This window comes from Ipomoea triloba, chromosome 12 (genome assembly GCF_003576645.1).
Source record: "Ipomoea triloba cultivar NCNSP0323 chromosome 12, ASM357664v1".
NCBI lineage: Eukaryota > Viridiplantae > Streptophyta > Magnoliopsida > Solanales > Convolvulaceae > Ipomoea > Ipomoea triloba.
In genome coordinates, this window is record NC_044927.1 from 7074439 (window position 1) to 7095000 (window position 20562).

The following is a 20562-nucleotide window of genomic DNA, read 5'->3' on the forward strand; positions in this document are numbered from 1 at the left end:
TTGACATTTGTGTTTGAACATTAATTTTTGTATGAAATAATCTTATGAATTATAAACATTTTGTTTTACTTTATATATTTTGAAATATATGTTCTTACTTTATATTTTATTTAAATATATTGATTTCATTATTTATATTTTAATATATAAACAAACCTATTTAAATTTAAAATTATTTAAATTATATGAAGATGTCATTTTTAGTCTTTCTATCAGTTTCGAGCTTATAGCTTTTCAATTTTCAGCTTTCAATTACTTTTCAACTAGATTTGCCAAACATAGCCATAGTGTATTATATAATTTGCCAAATTGAACCTGGTAAAAACACAACTTTCAGTCTAATGCTGAAAGTTTTATGCCGTAGACTGACGCGAATTCAGCAGATTGTAAAACCCTGCAAAAGAAACCGCTTGTCAGCCCTAAAACCCTACAACTACCCTTCTCCACCAGCAGCATTCTCAGCAGAAGTCATGAATCCTATGGACGAGTCGGATGTAGGTATTTCCTGCTACATTTCTCACCTTCCTGGCTTCCGCGGAATCCTCAAACAAAGGTCTATTTCTCTGCAAATATCTCTCATATATATATAGATGTTCATGTGCGTTTGTATTGTATATATTTCTATACGTGCATTGATAAGGCTGGCTGCAGGTGAATGATTCATTTTATCTGTGTAAAATTAAGAGTCAAGCTGAATCTCCTGTAGAGGGTGTAATAATTGAATATTTGCCTTTGAACTTCTGGTAGTATAATTGATAAAAGATTAATCTATTTATTGATTTTTTGATGAGTTATTTACTATTTGGTGTTCTGTTCTGGAAAACCGGATGAAGACTTCCAATATTCCAATTTTCTTTTCCTGCCCATGGGCAGCTTTTTTTGTTCTTACTCTAGTATTTTCAACTGATTTTTAGTTGCTTTGGTTGCTGGAAATGGGATATTGCCTTTCACCTTGTTTGTACAGTTTCATTAAACCATACTGATTTCCTTTACACATTCTTTATGTATTTGTAAATGGAATTTGAGTATTTGCGAAAGTGAAAGATATACCTTTACCCTTATTTGTATGTTTCTTTTAATTTTGCTTGCAGGTATTCAGACTTCATTGTAAATGAAGTTGATTTGGATGGCAATGTTGTTCATTTAACTTCATTGGATGCTCCACTTGAGGTGAGATTTTACATGATCTATGTTTTCGTTGTATATAATGAAAACTAAATGATTTATTTCATCATCTGTGAATTACCTGATAGCAAAAGCTGTAACTTTATGCTTCCCAGATCCTTGAAGAAAAGGAGGTAAAGGTAACTGATCAGCCTGATAAAAGTTATGCAACTGAAGTAGAATCTTTCAGATCTCTTGCTGGAGACTCTGATGCTGACAAGCTTAAAGATTTTATAGACAAAATTAGTTCTGGTGTTGATGTCAGTGATGAATACATAATTCTTTCACCAAGCTCTAATAAATCCCATCGAACGGTTAGTTTTGATCGATCAGTAGCCTTGTTTTCATTTCTTTTATACCTATTTCATTTTGCATACATACTTTATTACTAATATATGATTGCATTTCAGGAGATTCATAATTTTTTCAAGGAAAGGTTGAAATTGCTTGTTACGGACACTGTTGATGGACCAGAGGATTCCTCAAAGTGTGTTCGTGTTAGATTGAATGTTGGCGGAAATAGTGGAAGGGGTAGAAATTCCAGGAAAAGGAAAGAACGTGGTGATAAACCCTATGATAGTAGAGGTTCAGATCATTGGCCACAAGATCTTGGCAAGTTTCTGAGGTAAAGTTCTCTCCCTATTTCATACTGCTTAGGCTATATTTTCCTCTTAAGATGGATTTTCACATGGAATAATTAAGTTTAATTCAGTCTGAAACCCTTTACTATCTGTGATTTTAATTCATTACCAAGCCCTGGGTCCCCAAATTGAATGATTAATCTTATTCCTTATGATTTTAGTTTTATGATGTGCCATAACGGCCAAGAAACTGAAAAGCTTTTTTTTTTTTTTTGCCAAAATTTCCACTGCTCACTAGTTATAGTTATGAATTAATTGGTGGCTGGATGAGTTAATTTATTTAAACTCAGTATCTGTGAAGATTACTATGATCTAATGGGGGTAGAAGGATATGAGTTAAAAAAACAAACTAGAACAATTTCCGAGATACGCATCATAAATTGGGCTACCAGAATACCAGATCTCTTTGAAGATTTCACCATTTTTTTCTTGCTAGTTACACATATTACAATTGAATCTGATTCAATCAGAAAATGGTCAAGGTTAAACCAATGACAATGAAATCAAGTAGGCTAGAGGGTGTTTAAATATTGGCTTGCCCTGTACTCCAGCAGAACATAATTCTTTCACCAACCTTAAAGCATGTCTTTTTAAGTGGAATCATGATGATAAATTTTCAGATTTCATCTTTACAAGGAGAACAAGGATACTCAGGAGGCTCTGGGTCTTATTGCCAAGATGCTTGGCGTTCAGGTATATGCCATGCATTTACCATATTTTTCTCTCATGTCTTTCATTTGCAAGCTTTTCCTATGCCTCATGTACTGAACTTACAAAGAATGTAGAAAAGGATTAAATTCTACAATCTTTTTATCTTGTTATATATGTTGTGAGCAATTGTGTTTATTTGATTGACCTTTTTCAATTCCTTATTACTGTGTGAAGTTCAATGATATTATGCATGGCAGCCTAGGTCCTTTGGATTTGCCGGTACAAAAGATAAGCGCTCCATTTCAACTCAAAGGGTAATATTTTAGCTCCTGTTTTGTTTCCAGTCAGCAGAACCATTATGTTTTTGTTGTCCATATGAATCTCTACGCTAACATTCATGATTATGCTGGACAGCCCAGAGAGTGAAGCAGTGTAAGTACAAGTAACTTTAACATGAGGATAACAAACAATAATGAAAAGAAAAAAAATCCCATTTTGTGCTGCACAGCAAGGAGTTCTTAACACTGTGTTGCTGGCATACCTTCATTTTCTATAAGAAGTTGGCTGTTTTTTGCCAAGGGGAAGGAGAAACATAAGGCTGAAATATTTGTCTTTTCTTTCATGTTGGTATGATTATATGAAAAGCTCAAACTATAAGTGCTACATTGTCTCTTCCCTGCATAATTTGGAGGAATTAGAAAGGTGGGAATCACCCCCTTTTTACTTAGCCTCATCATTTCCTTTTATCAATTATATATGATTATCAAATAAACTAGTTTAAAAAGCCTTCTCAAAGTGAATGATTGTTCACAGATCTATTTTTCAAAATGCTCCATTGTTGGAGGAGTTTAGAAGCTATGTCTTTGTTTTGGTTGGTGACTTGGTGTAAATACTTCCTTGCCCATGTATAATAATTTAAGCCTGGAATAAGAAATGTTTTTATATATGTTTCTGTGTATCCTGGACTTAATAGAAAATTGCAACGCCTCAAGTGATTGATGGCAACAAAGTAAACTAAAATTCTCCTTTTCAGCTAAAGTTCAACCAACTGGACCACTTTCTCACTTCTAATTATAAAAACAAGACATTTCTTGTCTGATTTCAAGTGGTAGGCTCCACACCTTATGAGCTGTGTCCTTACCCCCAAGCCACTCTTTATTGCACTGTTGCAAAAATCCCGCCTAGACACTGATTAATCACTGCCTAGGCGCTAGCCGGCCTCCTAGCGTATCACCATAATCGGTGGTATAGGCGGCTGGCCGGCTAGGCGGCTGAATAGGCCGTTTAAGCGCCGCCTAGGCTTCCCAGGCACCGACTAGGCCGCCTAGGCACCGGCTAGGTCTCCTAGTTGGCTGAATAACTATTGTTCCCATCTTTTTAAAATGGGTTATTTCACTTAAAACGACATTGTTTTGAGCGAGATAACTCTAAATTGTTCAAACTCTAGGTGTTTTTAGGTTAATATTTAATATTTTAGTATTAAACTATTAAAGTATTAATAATTTATAATTATCAAGTCTTAAAAATTTAAAAATATATATACAATTTTTTTAAAAAAAAATACAAAAAAAAAAAAAAAATACATGGGCGCCTAGGCGCTATAATTCCCGCCTAGGCGTCCTAGGTGCTAGGCGCTTTTTCAACCATGCTTTATTGCAAATAAAGTATAGAGAGAGAGAGAGAGAGAAGATAGGAGACTACTTGCTACTTTGTATGTGTTATTAAACAATATTTTTGGTTGCATAAAGCCATAAGGTGATGTAAATTAAAACTTATATGTGCTGAATCACAAACGGCATTGGACAACAAGCCTGTTCATTTACTTGCTGCATAAAACCCCCCTGCTTATTTGTTATATGCATCTATATCTGTGTAGTTTGTTTCATGCACTTAGGTGACTGTTTTCAAGCAACGGGCAAACAAATTGGCAGCTCTCAATGAAAGATTGATTGGAATCAAAGTTGGTGACTTTTGGTGAGATCAATGTCATTTTTATGGTGTAGTCAATAAAAGATCATTTATGTCTGCAACTGTGACAGCTGGTATTGAAATGACAGCCATGTTAACGAAGGGCTTCAGCTTGGGCAGCTTTTTGGGAACCAATTCACAATAACATTGAGGTATGATTAAATTGAACTTCTGTATGTTTCCTATGTTCATGTAAATATTGCCTTGTATATGTGCTTTATTATATGACATCTTATGTGATGTACAATTGAGATCTATATATGGGTTTTGCATGAACGGTATTGAATGGTCAAATACTCGTAGAGTTACTTTATTCTATGACATCATTATATGCGTGTACAATTGAAGTTCTCTCTATGTGCAGGGGGATTGTTGCAGAATCAGATGATATTATAAAAGCCTCTGTTATTTCACTGGGAAAGAATGGTTTTATTAATTACTTTGGTCTGCAGGTACTCTGATTTTTGTTCTTGTATCTTTTTAATCAATATGTACCAGCCCTCCCTTATTTAAAATGAGGGGCAAGTGGGCAACTGTTCCTACTGCATGCTGCTTTCTTTATCTTCCAGTAGTTTCTCATATCACTTCATGGTTATACTAAATGTCATGTTGTAGTCGCATATTTTTTACAAGATATACAAATTTTGCTGATGTTAAATCTTTATCTTTTGTAAATGCTTCTGTACATCTAAAGTCTGCTATAGTTTTGCTTGGACTTTTTTGTATATTTGATATATTTGCTATATTAGTCTGCTTGATGTAGTGTGAAGAGCAGTAATCTTGAAATAAGATGATTGCTATTCTTGCCTTGTTGAAACATTGACCGCCAATGTTTTCGTCAATTTGAGTTGTGTGTTAATTAATTCATCTTAATTCATATAATTGCATTATATGATGGCCTATAAGAGTAGATATTCATATTCTTCAAATAATATTCATTACCCGTTTATTGTCTAAATTTAGATCAGGAAAATTCAAGCAGTTAATAGTTTAACTTTTTATTGGATGTATTGCTGGTTGTACCAAATTTGCATTTTCATTACTTCTCATTTTGTTTTTAAAAGGCTTGTTAAATATTTATATTATTTCCAATTTTTGGAACACTGAATTAAAGTTTACTAATGTGCTATGATTGTTTCAGTTTTATTAATTCTAACTTAGTTATTATATGAAAATGGATTTAGCGATTTGGAAGCGGTTCAGTGCCAACATATCTCATTGGAGCTACACTACTGCGTGGAGAGTGGAAAGCAGCTGTCAACATGATTCTTGATCCAAGAGAAGGGGATATCCTTCTACATTTTTCTATCATATAGCATTCCTCTTTGACCTTACCAAATAAAATAAAGCATAGAATGAAAAAAACTTAAGAAAATTACCCCAATTCCAATTTATTATTTTGTATTATGTATCTCCTGCTAGTTGTAAATTACTGCATGCACTTTAATACTTTTCAATAAAGATATGTTCTTCTCAACTTAATCTTGAATACAGAAGAATCCCATAAGCAGAGTAAGGGAATATTACAAGGAGAGTGGTGATATTGATGGGACTTTGATGCAATTACCTCGCCATTTGGTAGCTGAAAGGGCTATTGTAAGTTGTAACCTACATCCTAAATATTTCGATTTTGATTCCTCTAGCTAATATTAGCACAAGTCTGTCCATATGCATAAAATGAATCTTTTTCTTAACTTGTGTTTAATATTTGCTTTCAACATTTCCCAGTTGCAATGCTTAAAGAAAAACCAACAGAACTACTTACAAGCTCTTAAGGGTATACCTAGGACCCTTCGAATGATGTAAGTTACCACTGAAACTGTTATTTTTCTCCAGCTTTTCAAATGATGTAAGTTGCACATTTTGATAGTTTTTCTCCCAAAATACTTGCTAGGAAATCATTTTTTAACAAAGGGAGAAATGCTAAAAAGTCATTTTTTCTAACCTTAGACACTGAAAAAGAACATGAGGACCAAAAAGAGAATCCATCAAAGCAGAAAGAATCTGTCATGCCCTTTAAACTTGTAAATTTAGAGACAAGAGAAAACACATTATTCAGAAGAGAAGGTTACGGAAGCTAGGCTTTCATAAGTTTCCTTGTATAGTAATATTTACAATGTATTTATGGTAAATGGGCTATACAATGGGCTTGTACAAATGAGGGCTACATTAGGGTTTTCTATATTTTAACTCTCCCCATTAAGTTGAGCATATAAATCTTATATACTAAGCTTGTCACACGTATAATAAATGCATCAATGCAAGGACCCCTAAGAGTTTTGGCAAGAATATCTCTTCTCTTAGTTGATTAAGCTTAATTGACAAAACTTGTAGCAATGTGTCTAGATTAGATCTTATCTTTGAGACTATCAACTTCTATGTGCTCGGTCATCTCATGAAAGACTGGATTTTAGGCAATGCACTCTGTTTCTTTCAGTTTCATTTATGTTGCTGCACCATATTTGAGTTTTGAAGTACGTGCTCCCACTGCTCCAACCATATGTGCCACATGCTTCCAGAGGCATTACCTGATATTCCGTTTTTGCACAAGATGTTGCAATATCTTTGTTTTTACTCATAGATGTCAAATAACACTTGTTAGAACACAAAAGTCGTGTCTATAGAATGTCTGTAGAGTTGTGTCTGTAGGATGTTTGTAGAGTTGTATCTATAGGATTGTGTCTTTTGAGTTATATGTGTGTGTGTGTGTGTGTGTGTGTGTGTGTGTGTTTGTTTGTTTGTTTGTTGCCTCTCCATTGAGACGAGAGTAATACGACAGATTCTTCTCATCTTTCATAACATAGTATCAGAGCATAAGAGTAAGATAAGAATTTCTTTTCCACATGAATAATAAGAGTTACTTTTCATTCAATTTTTATTTATTTATTTTTAATTTTTTTCTCAAATTACTTACTATTGGTAAGATTTTTTTTGTCAAATTAGTATTACCTATCCCTTCTAAAGTCTTCGGTGAACTTGATCTAGCAAGCCCCATCGTTTGCCTCGTCACCCGTCGCCACTGTCATTGGACCTCTGTTTTCATGCATCGCCGTGTGTGAGCACCTCTGACGGGATTATGATATATGTCGGGGCCATGATTATTTAAGAAGTCTTATTTTATTATAATTACATTACATAGTTTAATATATTAAGAAACTATTAAATAGTTATTTAGAAACTAATAAATAGTTTGTTGAAACCCTAGGCCTTCCTTGTGGGAATGTGCCCATTAGATTAATACTTGTATAAGTAGTAGATCTCTGTGTAGTTCTACAGTTCTATTGAGACAATATGATGAATCCCTTTTATTCTTTCACATCATCTAACATGGTATTAGATCTTAAAAAACCCTAGCAATCCCTTTCTTCCACCACGATTGTGGATTTCTTGTTCCGATGTGTTTGGTGGTTTTCTTCCCAATCTTTCACCATTGGACCTCTCAAAACCTCGTTGTGAGCCTACACTTGAAGACTCATCACCGATCTCAGTTGCACGCGCCCTCACGAGTTGCCGTTGCTTCCCTTGGACTCACCTTGAAGAGGTGCCGTTGAAGTATGTTTGAATCCTCCATCGACGCTAGCTTTCGCTGACCACCTCGTGAGGTAGTTTTTTGTCTTTTCCTGAATATTGTTCTGACTTCGTCTACCTCGACTTTCACCTCCTTTTTTGCCATTACCATGGATAAATTTATTGGTGGTTAAAACTGTCTCTTGGGCTACGCCTATTAAACTCTGGTTCAAAGACGAAAGTGTGTCTTACTCATCTGGATACATCTTGAAGACATTATTAAAGAGAATAAAGGCAAATGGGAGAAAGTAGATGTGTTGTTGTGCAATATGCTATGGCAGTCGATTGATTCCAAACTCCATAACATCTACAAGGCGTATGAAACGTGCTATGATGTTTGGAATAAAGCCAAGTCCCTTTACACTAATGATACTCAATAACTTTATTCACTAATTTCGAATATGCTTAACTTTCATGGTACAGTTGATATGGATATACCGGAATTCCTTGGCCGAATAGAAGCATTACAACAAGAATATAACAATTTGATGCCTCATGAGAAGAACTCGTCACACTGCTTCACATGACTATCTGCAGTCTTCTCATGAGGCATCAAATTGTTATATTCTTGCTGTAATGCTTCTATTCGGCCAAGGAATTCCGGTATATCCATATCAACTGTACCACGAAAGTTAAGCATATTGGAAATTAGAGGATAAAGCCGTTGAGTATCATTAGTGTAAAGGGACTTGGCTTTATTCCAAACATCATAACACGTTTCATACGCCTTATAGATGTTATGGAGTTTAGGATCAATCAACTGCCATAGCATATTGCACAACAATGCATCTACCTTCTTCCATTCGCCTTTATTTTCTTTAATTAATGTCTTGAACCTTTGTGTACGGATGAGGATATACACTGGCCTTTGAACTAGAGTTTCATAGACGTAGCCCAAGAGGCATATTTTTCACCACCAATTAATTTATCCAGGTAATGGCGGGAAAGGAGTTGAAAGTGGTGGAAGATGAGGAGGCCATAACAGTATTCAGGAGAAGAAAAGAACACTATCTCACGAGGTGGTCGGTGATGGCTGTAGTGGCTTACGGTGGTGACCGGCATAGATGATGGATCCGAACACACTTCTAGGTGCGCCTCTTCAAGGCGAGTCCAAGGGAAGGAACGACACCTTGAATAGAGATATGGAGTAGGAGATTTGGTTGGAAAATCGAAAGCAATCCCGACGGCGAAGGCGGCACGTGAGGACGTGTGTGCCGGTAGCTGGCGATGGGTTTTCAGGCGTAGGCTCGCGACAAGGTTCCAAGACGTCCAGTGGTCAAAGATTGGGAGAAAAACCACTAGACACGTTGGAACAAGGAAGAACAGTTGTTGCGACGATGGCAGAATAAAGGGATTTTGTTTTACGGGTTTTTAGGCTCTGATACCATGTTCAATGATGTGAAAGAAAAAAGGGGATTCTTGTATTCTGTGTAAAGAACGGTACAAGATCTACTATTTATACAGATATTAACCTAATGGGCCCATTCCTAAAAGGAAGGCCTAGGCTTTCAACAGAGTCTATATATATACTTAGATAGTATCTTGTCCCTCTATTGAGACAACAGAGTAATACAACAAATTCTTCTCATCTTTCTTAACTCACACGGACACACATATACATACATATATATATATATATATATATATATTTCAGTTTCATTTATGTTGCACCATATTTGAGTTTTGAAGTAAGTGCTCCCACTGCTCCAACCATATGAGCTACATGCTTCCAAAGGCATTACCTGATATTCAGTTTCTGCACAGGATCTTGCAACATCTTTGTTCTAACTCATAGATGTCGGATAACCACTAATTAGAACACATTATCTAGAAGTAGAGTGCTTGCCAAACAGAGATCTTGCACAACCAGTGTTAAGAATTTCAAATTTCCTGAGTATGACCCTTATCTAGATATATATAACAATGCTTGACCTTGCGCTCTGTTGATCTACCTTAAAATACAAATGACGACATCCTAATGACTATCACAAGGAGATTGTAGAAACTGACTAACCACACTGATGGCAAAGGGGATATATGGTAAAGCTATAGTCTATAGGGAGGTTACTCAGTTTCCTATCAGTCTCCAATATTGTTTATGGTTAGATAGTGGCCCCCCTTGATGGGGAAACAGTTTAGCATTTCAATCCATAGAAGTATTTACAGGTTTACAATCAACCACATTGGCTTCCTCAAGAATGCCTAGTGCATATTTCCTCTTTGAGATAGCCATACCGTCTTTGGTCTGGGCAACTTCAATGCTAAGGAAGTAATTTTGCTACTGTCAATCTTTATTTTGAAATCAGTTGAAGAAATGTGTTTTCAATTGATCGATACCAGCCTGATAATTGCTTGTGATAACAATACTGTCCACATAAACCACTGGGTAAATGCAACTTCTAACTGTTGAATGGCGATAGTGATTTGCCTCGGTGTTTGTCATACCAAACTCTTGATTCATTGAACTAAATCTGTTCAAACCAAGCTTGTGGTAACTATTCTAGGCGACTAGGCCAGACTCCTGAGCAACAAAGCCTGGCGGTTGCTCCATATACACCTCATTCAGGAGGTTCTTGTGAAGAAAGACATTCTTAATATCCAACAAATAGAGTGGAAAACCAGTATCTATTAATTTCTTTTGGACTATTACAAGTTGATTCTGGAGTAAAAGAGTATACACATTAGATTCCATATCCCCCCCCCTCTCCCTCTCTCCACACACACACACAAAAAGAACAAAAGAAAAGAACAAGTGGTTTGAATATAGAGAGATTTTCAATCATACTTATAGAAAGGGATAATTCCATATTACTCTAAAAGATTACAAAAGACATGCTGCACAAAAACTAAAGTTTCCTGCAGAGTAAGATGTCTTTCAGATCAAGTGCAATAGTTATTTTATTTTTAAGTGTATGAAAAACTTCTGATTAAGACCTTGCATTTAAATGGGAACTAATTCTGCAATCTGCACCGCAGGTATGTACATAGTTATCAAAGTTATCTATGGAATAATGCAGCGAGCTTCAGAGTGCAAAAGCATGGTACATGGCCAACTGGTCTATACTACATTTCTAGCTACTTTCTGTGTGTTCATATGTCATGTTGATCTCTTGTCACCTGGCTAGTTGGGAGTCACTTGGTTTGTTCTGTGGTGGTTTTCATTTTCCCTTGTGTAGGATTTGACCAAGTTGTAGTGGGAGATTTGGTGTATTGCAAAGAACCATGTACTGAGAAGGAAACTTATCTGGAATGTGAAGATGGTAGTGGCAATGACACAAATGATAGCATTAATCCAGATGAGATTTCTGAAACTGATGTTCCTGAAGAAAGAAATATTTCAGTTAAGGTAGATTACTACCACCATTTAACTTTCTGTAACTGGTATTCCATGAAAGCACTTCTAAATAAAAAGGTATTTAGCATAGCCTGAAATTCTATCTTATTGTGCAGCAAATATCTCAACAATGCCTAAATGAATTTAATATTGTGCTCTCTGAAAGGGTCAGATTTATATTGAGGGTCCATGATTTATGGATGTGGTAGAAAAAAGATGGGCAGTGGCCAGTTGGTTGCAGTTACAAAATTCATGTAGGAATGTGTATTTTTTTGGAGATTCTCAAGAAGTTTTCATGCTCTGTAGTCTGTACAAAGAGTATCTTTTATTTTGATGGATAGGCCCAAACTAACTGAACCAATGAAATTTCCCCACCCGAACAGAAGTCAAGTAGCTAGTGATAGTGGTTCATCAGTCTTTCACTCATTCCTTATATGCTATCAACCATGCTGTTTGCAAGTGGCTAGTGAATAGTGATTCAATGGTAGAGGTTTTTATGTATGCTATCAAACTTGGTATTTTTACCCTTCTTCTCCAAGGGATCTCTCTTAGAGTCTACAATTTTCTATATGTTTTCCTTATTCTCTTTCCAATAACCAATATGATATAGAGGAAACAACATAAACTCACTAATGCTCCACTAATATTAAGGGTACTTGCTACGCTTTACAAGTACCTAAGCTCTCTTTAAAGAACTGGTGTGTTTTTATAATACTTCCATAAAACCTTGAATCATCAAAAACTATTAATATAAGGGGGAGATTTTGAGGGGGTAAGGGAATAATTGTGTTAGTGACTGAATTCAAAAGGGTTCTCTGTCTGTCCATGATCTTACATCCATTTATATGATCGAGTAGCATTATCTATTTTATTAAAATCAAGATAATGAGACAGTAACTATGTTTGGACAGGCTGTAAATGAAGAAGATATAAGATCTGGAACTTATACAATTGATGATGTTGTCCTTCCATTGCCAGGGTAAGGATAAAGAATTAAACCTTTACATGGTTTTGTTTTTTTGTTTATGTTGTAATGTTACATAGCTTGCATTTGATTTTTTTATTCTTTTCTTATTGCAGGTCAAGAGTAATTTATCCATCTAATGACATTGCAAAAATATACCATGACTTAGCAGAAAAGGTCTAGTCTCATTGGAATTGCCTGGCAAATTAATGTTATTTAATTAACTGTTATTATCCTCTAGTGAAGAGAATGGCCTACACTCCTAAATTCCTTGCACAGATTTATCTAGTCAGATAACACCGAGCCCTACCAACTGATGAATTCTTCATATTATTCTATTGCTGTCTACTAAAATAAGAAACATAAAGGGATAGAAAAGATAAATCAGAATACATGCAAACTATTCAGATATCACCGAGCACAGATTTATCTGCACATCCACTATAGGATGCTTTAATGCCTGATTATTCTTCAGTCTTGTTTGCTCCTGAAATTTAGTCTTCCTTCCTCGACAGGATGGTGTCAAATTGACAGAGAGCATGCATAATGTCAAGTGAGTAGCTGAAGGCCTTCTTTTAACTTATTTAACTGCCTTCTGAGGCCTCATCATTTTTTTTCCAGCTATATATATATATATATATATATATATATATATATATATATATCTGTATATATATATATGTATGTATGTATGTATATATATATATTATATTGCAATAAACTGGAGTAGAAAACTGTCATGCACGTACATACTGTGTCTGGTGAACTTTACAATATGAAGCACATTTTATTAATTGTTCCAACAGTATACCCATTATGAATTTTCTAGGCTTTGATATACTCTTCAACCATTTCCTCCTTCCATTTATCATAAATTTGTTATTTAAATAGAGTTGGAAAAGCACTTGCTCTACACTCTCCCAGAAGCCTTTTCACCATGTTAAGGGAGAGCATACAACTTTCCTTGCTATGCAGCTTTCATTTCTTGTGTTCTGTGGGTATCCAGTTTTTCTAATTCTGTAAATTGTTTTGAATGGTATAACTACTTTCTGCAGGGAGTTTTCAATAACCAATATGACTGGTAGTTATAGACGTGTTTTCCAAAAGCCAAAGGACTTTGAATGGTAGGATTGCTTCTCCTGCACATTACCAGCTTCAATAATTAGTTGTAATCATTAAAATGTTTCTTGAACTTTACATCTGTATTTATCTGTTGACTTATCTATCACCCTTGCAGGGAATTGATTGCTTATAGTGATGGTACACAATCTCTTGCCGAAACAGATTGGGACATTATTTCCAAGACAGTAACGAGTAGCCAGGTCAGAGATTCGGGATCAGCAAAAGACAAGGATGATGAACTTCCAATTGGTATTAGGACTGAGTCAAAGAACATTGAAGCTGAGAACAATAATGACCAGGAACTAGGTCCAGAACCTGAACGCATGGATGAAATTAAGATCAAAACAGTGTCACAACCAGAGGAATGTTTGGATGGTTCTAGTGCTCAGGAAAACCAAATGGCTCTCAAAATGACTTTTACTCTGCCTGCATCTTGCTATGCAACTATGGCTGTGAGGGAGCTGCTGAAAACATCTACTTCTGTACGTATTCATTTAAACTACTTAGCTCTCTGAAGATCTTGTTTTAATTTTGGTTTGAAATTGGAATCTAGTAGTCAGAAGATATTAGTCTTTCTCCGTACTATGATGTGACACAACTCTTGTACGAACTTACCCTCTCCGTACCTACCAAAGGAAAAGAATAAACTAAGCTTGTGATCACAATGTTATTTACTTGTGGTGGTTGAACAAAGATACGTAAAAACATAAAAAATATATATATATAAATGCTTTCTTTAACAAAGTTTGTGTTTAAATCCTGCCACTTGGTATTCAGATAGCTGGCTAGTTGCTAATTTGTCTGTGAACATGAAAGAAAGTTCTAGTCAGTACTGCGTTTCATGTATTTTATTTCATGTATGGTTCCATAGTAATTTGTTTTCTTCTGCAGGTTGCATATCACAAGTCCTTAAACGAGTAACCAAATGCACATACTTCTGCGAAACCATTGGCTTTAAGATGTTCTACATCCGTTTTTTTGGCTATCAGGTGACAAAGGTATTGTATCTCTACTTTCCTAGATACACATTGTCAGAGAGAACTAACACTTGGAAAAGGTGTGACAACAAAGATGGCTTGTCCTTGAGGGCTAATGGTAGTGATGTTTCTTGATATCATAGATCTTTTGATTTTAATGCTAATACATATTCTAGAAAAAGATGGCATGTCCTTGATTGTCATGATTAGTCCATAGTTGCATTTTGCTCTTTTCTCTGTATTCTCACATCTGCATACACAGAGCGCAAGTGAGGTATGTATTGCCTTCAAATGGTAAAAAATACTGTTAACCATTTAAACGTTGATCGGCATTTTGAATAATTCATGGAGAAAAATGTGCCAACTAGTTGTGCTTCCATGTCGTTCTAGTAAACACTCAACATGCCAACTAGTTATGTTTGTTGTCAATGTGCCAACATGTCATTTGCCAAATGTTTAGTGTTCTGGTTCAGTTCTAATCTAGTAATCTTGTTGGACCCTATTTCATCTTTAGTTGTCTAGTTCAGTTAGGTTATGGTTGTGTATGTGTGTTTTTTGGTTAGTTCGGTTGTGGATACTTTCAGTTTGTTTGAACCTGGTATTATTTGACCCTAGGTGGTATTGAAATGGGATAGGGGAAATGACAATTTTAAAAAATGTAGAATATGAAGTGCGAGTAAATGTGTAAACACTAAAAGCATAGGTGTATGTTTGGAAGTGTTTTTTTTTTTCCTAAATTATGTATAATATTACTTGTTTATTAGTTATTTAGTGTCATAATTAAAATGAGTTAATTCCACCCGACTATCTTTGGTGACAATTCAAAATTAGTCCCTTATTAAAAATAAGAAAAGTTATTAGAATGACTAAAAGTGTCCAAGTAATAATAATCTCAGATGTTAAACGGTAAAAACGATAATTTAGGACTAAATTTAGAAATTACCACCAAAGACGAGATATCTGGAGGGATTAATTCTAATTAAAATTATTATGCTATGGTATATATGGTAACAATTATAAAAAAAAAAAAATACGTAGTATTTTTGAAAATAATGTATACTTCAAAATGCAATTAACATTGTAGAGTGAAGTAAGATATGGGTATTCTTAAATAGTAAAAACTAAAAACTGGTAAACTTATAAACTAAACCATAAAATTTTAAAGTGCAATTAACTTTCACATTCGGTGAAATTAATACTTCGTAATATATTAAGTTCAATTTATATTGTTGATAGGTATACTCTATATTGTTGCTAAGTGTACTATACAAACAAATTACATTGTATCTGTACATATTGTGGGATGGACTCCATAGTATTGCTAAATGCCCTTTATAGTGTTATTAGCACTTAAAGTTTATGTTATTTATGAGAATTTCATTGCATTTTTCTCTTTTGCTTTAAAGTTGTTAGGTCTTTTCATATGTATGGCTTTAGTTGGGTATAATTCTCTCTTGTGAGTAAGTTCTTATTTGATACAAATCATATATAGGGATGAGATCCGATGCGAAGAATCTCCCTGGTGCGAACATGCGGTGAGATTTAAGCCATTGATCAAATCTAGATCAACGGCTCAAATTAATGATTTTTTTTTTTTAAAAACGGACGTCCTGAAAGGAAGAACAAAGTGTAAAAATGGTGCACCTAAGTGTTACAAAGATGCACTTTAAATGTTATAATGACGAACCTTAAGAGTTAAAATGGTATACCTTAAGTCTTAACATTGCTCACCTTCAGTTTTTAAAATGATACACTTTAAGTGTTACAAAGACGCACTTTAAGTTGTAAAATCATGTACCTTAAATGTTAAAATGACGCACCGTAAATGCATAACTGACGCATCTTAAATGTTAAAATGATGCACCTTAGGTTATAAAATTGCAAACAGAAAAGTATTTTTATGATATTTTTCACACTCTCTGAGTACTCTAAATGACGTTTAAGTTGTTAACTTTTAATATACATATCCTATCAATATAGGTATTTGTATATTTTTAAGTTACCCTGATCAAACTCATTATAATACAGACCCAACCAAAGTGTTGCAGCAAATAACTTAATACCCTAATATTATTATAATAATCTTAAACTTATAATTGAAGGAAAACATTACATGTTGAAAAGTTTGATAGCAACGATCAATTTTTCAGTATATAATTAGTTCCTCCAACAAATCTTTCATCTCGACAAGACTGGCTCCTTTACTGGTGATATGTCCATTTTCAGGAAAAAGGGTCAAATACACCCTATACACCAAGAGTCAATTAGGCCCCTAAACTTTTTAAAATGGTCAATTACCTGCCACCAACAGTGTAATACTTTTCTAGTAATTGTTCATCATAGGTGTGTATAAAGTATGTCTTTATCAATTCATGCACACTTGCATACATATGCTGTGGACAATTCCCCAAGTTGTCAAAGGAGACTTGGACTCTTGGATGCAGCAGCTTATATTCAGAGAACTAGTCAACATTTTGCATCTGTTTTCTTACTTATAACTCCCATTATTCCTGATTAAATCCCAATTTTCCTGTAAGAATTACACAATATGGTTGTCAGGAAACCAAATCTCAGAATGACAACCTCAATTCTTCATCTTCTCATCCACATCTTTATTTATGCTTTACTTCTAAGCCAGACTACACAGCATGCAAACCAGAGAGCAGCAGAAACACTTGTTTCTTGGAAGAACACCCTCTCTACTTCCATCCTGGATTCCTGGTCCATGAAGACTAGCCAAAGCATCTGTACTTGGAAGGGGATTGTCTGCAACTTTGCTGGAACCATCTCTCAGCTTAATCTGCCCGGGGAAAGCATTGCAGGTACGCTTGTTGGGCTTGATTTAGCCGCCCTGTCTAACCTTACCTGCCTCGATCTAAGCAAGAACTATTTCACGGGGCCGATACCTTCTGCTGTTGGCAGCCTCCTTAAGCTCTCGGTTCTTGATTTGAGCAGTAACATGTTCACCGGGGCGATCCCTATTGAGATTGGGCAGTTGATGGAGCTTCGGTACCTGAACCTCAATGCCAATTCCCTGAATGCTGCTATTCCATTTCAAATTAGTAATCTTCAGAAGTTGCTCGTGTTGGATCTCCGGGATAATTTCCTGGTTAGTCCGGATTGGTCTAAGTTCCGGGGCATGCCCTTATTGACACATCTTCAGCTTAGTAACAATGATCTGACTCTGGAATTCCCACTGTCTTTCATTTCAGGTTGCCCAAATCTAGTTTACCTTGATCTGTCACAGAATAGTTTCACAGCCCAAATCCCAGAATCTGTATTCTCCATTCTGGAAAAACTGGAGTACCTTAATCTCACCAGAAACTTGTTCTGGGGTGCTTTCCCTACGAGTCTCACCAAGCTGTCCAAGTTGAAAGACCTTCGCCTCGGACAGAACAATATTTCGTCCCGGATTCCTGTTGAAATTGGATCCATGGAAAGCCTTCAGGTACTCCAGCTCCATGAGAATTCATTCCATGGAAACATCCCATCTTCTATAGGCCACCTAAAAGATCTTCACAGCCTAGACCTATCAAAAAATCAACTTAATTCTGGGATTCCTTCTGAACTTGGGCTATGCACAAAGCTTGAGTACTTGTGTCTGGACCATAACTCCTTAGCTAGTGAAATCCCTTCCACTATGTCCAAGTTAACCAAGCTAGTCGCGTTACGCTTGTCTGATAATGAGCTTTCGGGAGAACTATCCCCACATCTCATTGGTAACTGGACACAGTTAATTGAATTGCAGCTTCAGAACAATTCAGGTAGAATTCCCTCTGAAATTGGTTTGCTGTCGAAACTTAATTTCCTTCTGCTGAACAGAAATAATCTTTCAGGCTTGATCCCGTCGAAGATTGGAAATTTGAGAAACTTATATAATCTTGACCTGTCAGAAAACCACCTCTCTGGTCCAATACCTCCAACCATTGGAAATTTGACAGAGCTTTCTCAGCTGGAGCTTTCCTTCAACAATCTTAATGGAACAATCCCATGGGGAATAGGATACTTAACATCACTGGCTTCTCTCTCCCTAGGCTCTAACATGCTTCAAGGGCCTAAGGATTTATCAATGATTTGCAATGCCACTTTGCTCCAAACTCTTTCTTTGCACAGCAACAACCTGGAAGCAGTGTTTCCAGACTGTTTGGGATACTTTAGCAGTGAATTGCATGCACTGGATCTAGGGAATAATCACTTTCAGGGCGGAATTCCGGAAACCCTTTGCAGTGCCCAACGCCTCGGGTTTCTAGACCTCTCGAACAACAGCTTCAGCGGGGGAATCCCGAGCTGCATTGGCAACTTAAACCATTTGACATATTTGAACCTTGCAGTGAACCAGTTTGAAGGAGGTATTCCTGAGGGGTTTTGCAGGTTAGTCCTGGTTGAAATTCTTGATCTCTCTCGAAATTCTTTGAGCGGCGCAATCCCGCCATGCCTGGGGAATCTAAGCACAAAGATGTCAGTACTAAACCTCGGGACGAATCGGCTCCATGGACACATTCCTGCACAAATTGCAGAGGGGAATATTCTGCAGACACTCCAGTTAAACCAGAACCAATTGGAAGGGCCTTTACCTCGTACCCTCATCAACTGTAGGATGCTAGAAATCCTAGATGTTGGAAACAACAACCTCAGTGATTCATTCCCCACCTGGTTGGATTCTCTTCCAAACCTGATAGTTCTAGTCTTGAGATCTAATCATTTCCAAGGACCCATTATTGGCAACTCTACCCCCAATTCTCCATTCCCCATGTTACGAATCTTCGATCTCTCCAGCAATCACTTGAGTGGCCATTTGCCAACATATTATTTGCAGCATTTCACTGCCATTGCAAATGGCATCACAAATGGCTTATCAGCAACATACCCTGGAAGCTCAGCTTATTCATACGAAACCTCTGTAACGCTGGTGGTGAAAAGACAAGAAATTTCGGTGAAAAGAATCCTGAATCTTTACACCACCATTGATTTATCAAGCAACATGTTCCAAGGAAAGATTCCTAGTATCATAAGACTAGATTCTCTTAGGCTGCTCAACCTGTCTCATAACCAATTAACCGGTAAGATTCCACCCACGATTGCTGATCTTTCTCTGCTTGAATCTTTAGACCTGTCTTGGAACCAATTGAGTGGGGAGATTCCTGGGCAAATGCCGAAGCTCACATTTCTTGGAGTTTTGAACCTCTCTTATAATCATCTTCTTGGGAAGATACCGCGAAGTGGACAATTTGATACATTCGGAAACGACTCGTATTTGGGGAACAAAGGGCTATGCGGATTCCCGATGAGAGTGCAGTGTGAAGGAGAAGATGGAAGAGTGGCGGAAAAGGGAACAGGAGAAGAGGAGGATTCAAGATTCCTCAATGGATTTTCTTGGGAGAGTGTTCTTATAGGGTTTGGATCCAGTTTTCTAATTGGATTTATAGTTGGATATCGACGTGTAAACGTGAAGTGGTTTACTGCATGAGAACAAGGGGTGATGACTTTTTTGTGCAAAAAAACAAGGAAGAGAGATAAAATTATGCAGATTTAAAAAGTTGGATATTTGCGTGTAAATTACCATTGGTACTGTAGGGTAATGGTAAAATTCATTTATATTTATTAGTCATGTTAACTTTTTGTCCCTAAACTATAATTGATGTGATAATTTTTTTTTAAATATGTCGTACTCAATTTTCGTCTCTAAGTTATACCAATCGCTAAAACATTTTTAGTTGGGCTATATCGAGGAGTAAATTCTTCATGCTTGTTGTAACCTTGGCGAAAGGAAAAGTCGGTATGATAACAGTCTCGCATTGGAGTTTTGTCTCTCCGTCGTGGTTGGACACCATGCTTTTGATGAATTTGTTCAAAATTGAAATGCATAGGTTACATTTCACGATCAAAACTCACAATACTTGGAACATTTTCCTCTTCGCTTTTAGAATCTGCACTGCGACTCAATTGATAAGGCCTTTCGGTATAAGTTGAGTAGTCTGCATATATTTGTTATTCTTCGTTTGGAATGTCAGTGGGCACACTCTCGTGATAATATACAGAGCAATAAAATAATTTAAATATAAAACTAAAAATTAATTTATAAAATTATAGTATCAGTCGGTTATGGTCAATAACTGACCGATAACCGAATAATCGATAGCTATTTTTAAATATTCGTAACCGACTGATAATATA

General features: G+C 36.0%; 2 protein-coding genes across 3 annotated transcripts; both read left to right on the forward strand.

The window, feature by feature from the left end:
- The first annotated feature begins 341 nt into the window (after positions 1 to 341).
- On the forward strand, positions 342 to 14890 carry LOC115999279 (multisubstrate pseudouridine synthase 7). The gene is made up of 20 exons (XM_031239135.1): positions 342 to 553; positions 1092 to 1170; positions 1281 to 1478; positions 1575 to 1789; positions 2426 to 2498; positions 2714 to 2770; positions 4351 to 4430; positions 4514 to 4576; positions 4789 to 4876; positions 5609 to 5711; positions 5917 to 6020; positions 6153 to 6226; positions 10968 to 11032; positions 11168 to 11337; positions 12237 to 12304; positions 12406 to 12466; positions 12805 to 12842; positions 13345 to 13413; positions 13527 to 13893; positions 14303 to 14890. The coding sequence occupies exons 1-20, from the start codon at positions 342 to 344 to the stop codon at positions 14330 to 14332; spliced, it is 2214 nt and encodes a 737-aa protein (XP_031094995.1). The 3' UTR covers positions 14333 to 14890.
- Positions 14891 to 16855: 1965 nt separating this feature from the next.
- Positions 16856 to 20071, forward strand: LOC115999848 (receptor-like protein 43). 2 transcript variants are annotated; one of them, XM_031239781.1, is made up of 2 exons: positions 16856 to 18152; positions 18225 to 20071. In XM_031239781.1, the coding sequence occupies exons 1-2, from the start codon at positions 16937 to 16939 to the stop codon at positions 19853 to 19855; spliced, it is 2847 nt and encodes a 948-aa protein (XP_031095641.1). In that variant the 5' UTR covers positions 16856 to 16936; the 3' UTR covers positions 19856 to 20071. The 2 variants fall into 2 exon arrangements, with proteins under 2 accessions (XP_031095641.1, XP_031095642.1); XM_031239782.1 differs by having other exon boundaries at positions 16856 to 17210; positions 17601 to 20071.
- The last annotated feature ends 491 nt before the right edge of the window (positions 20072 to 20562 follow it).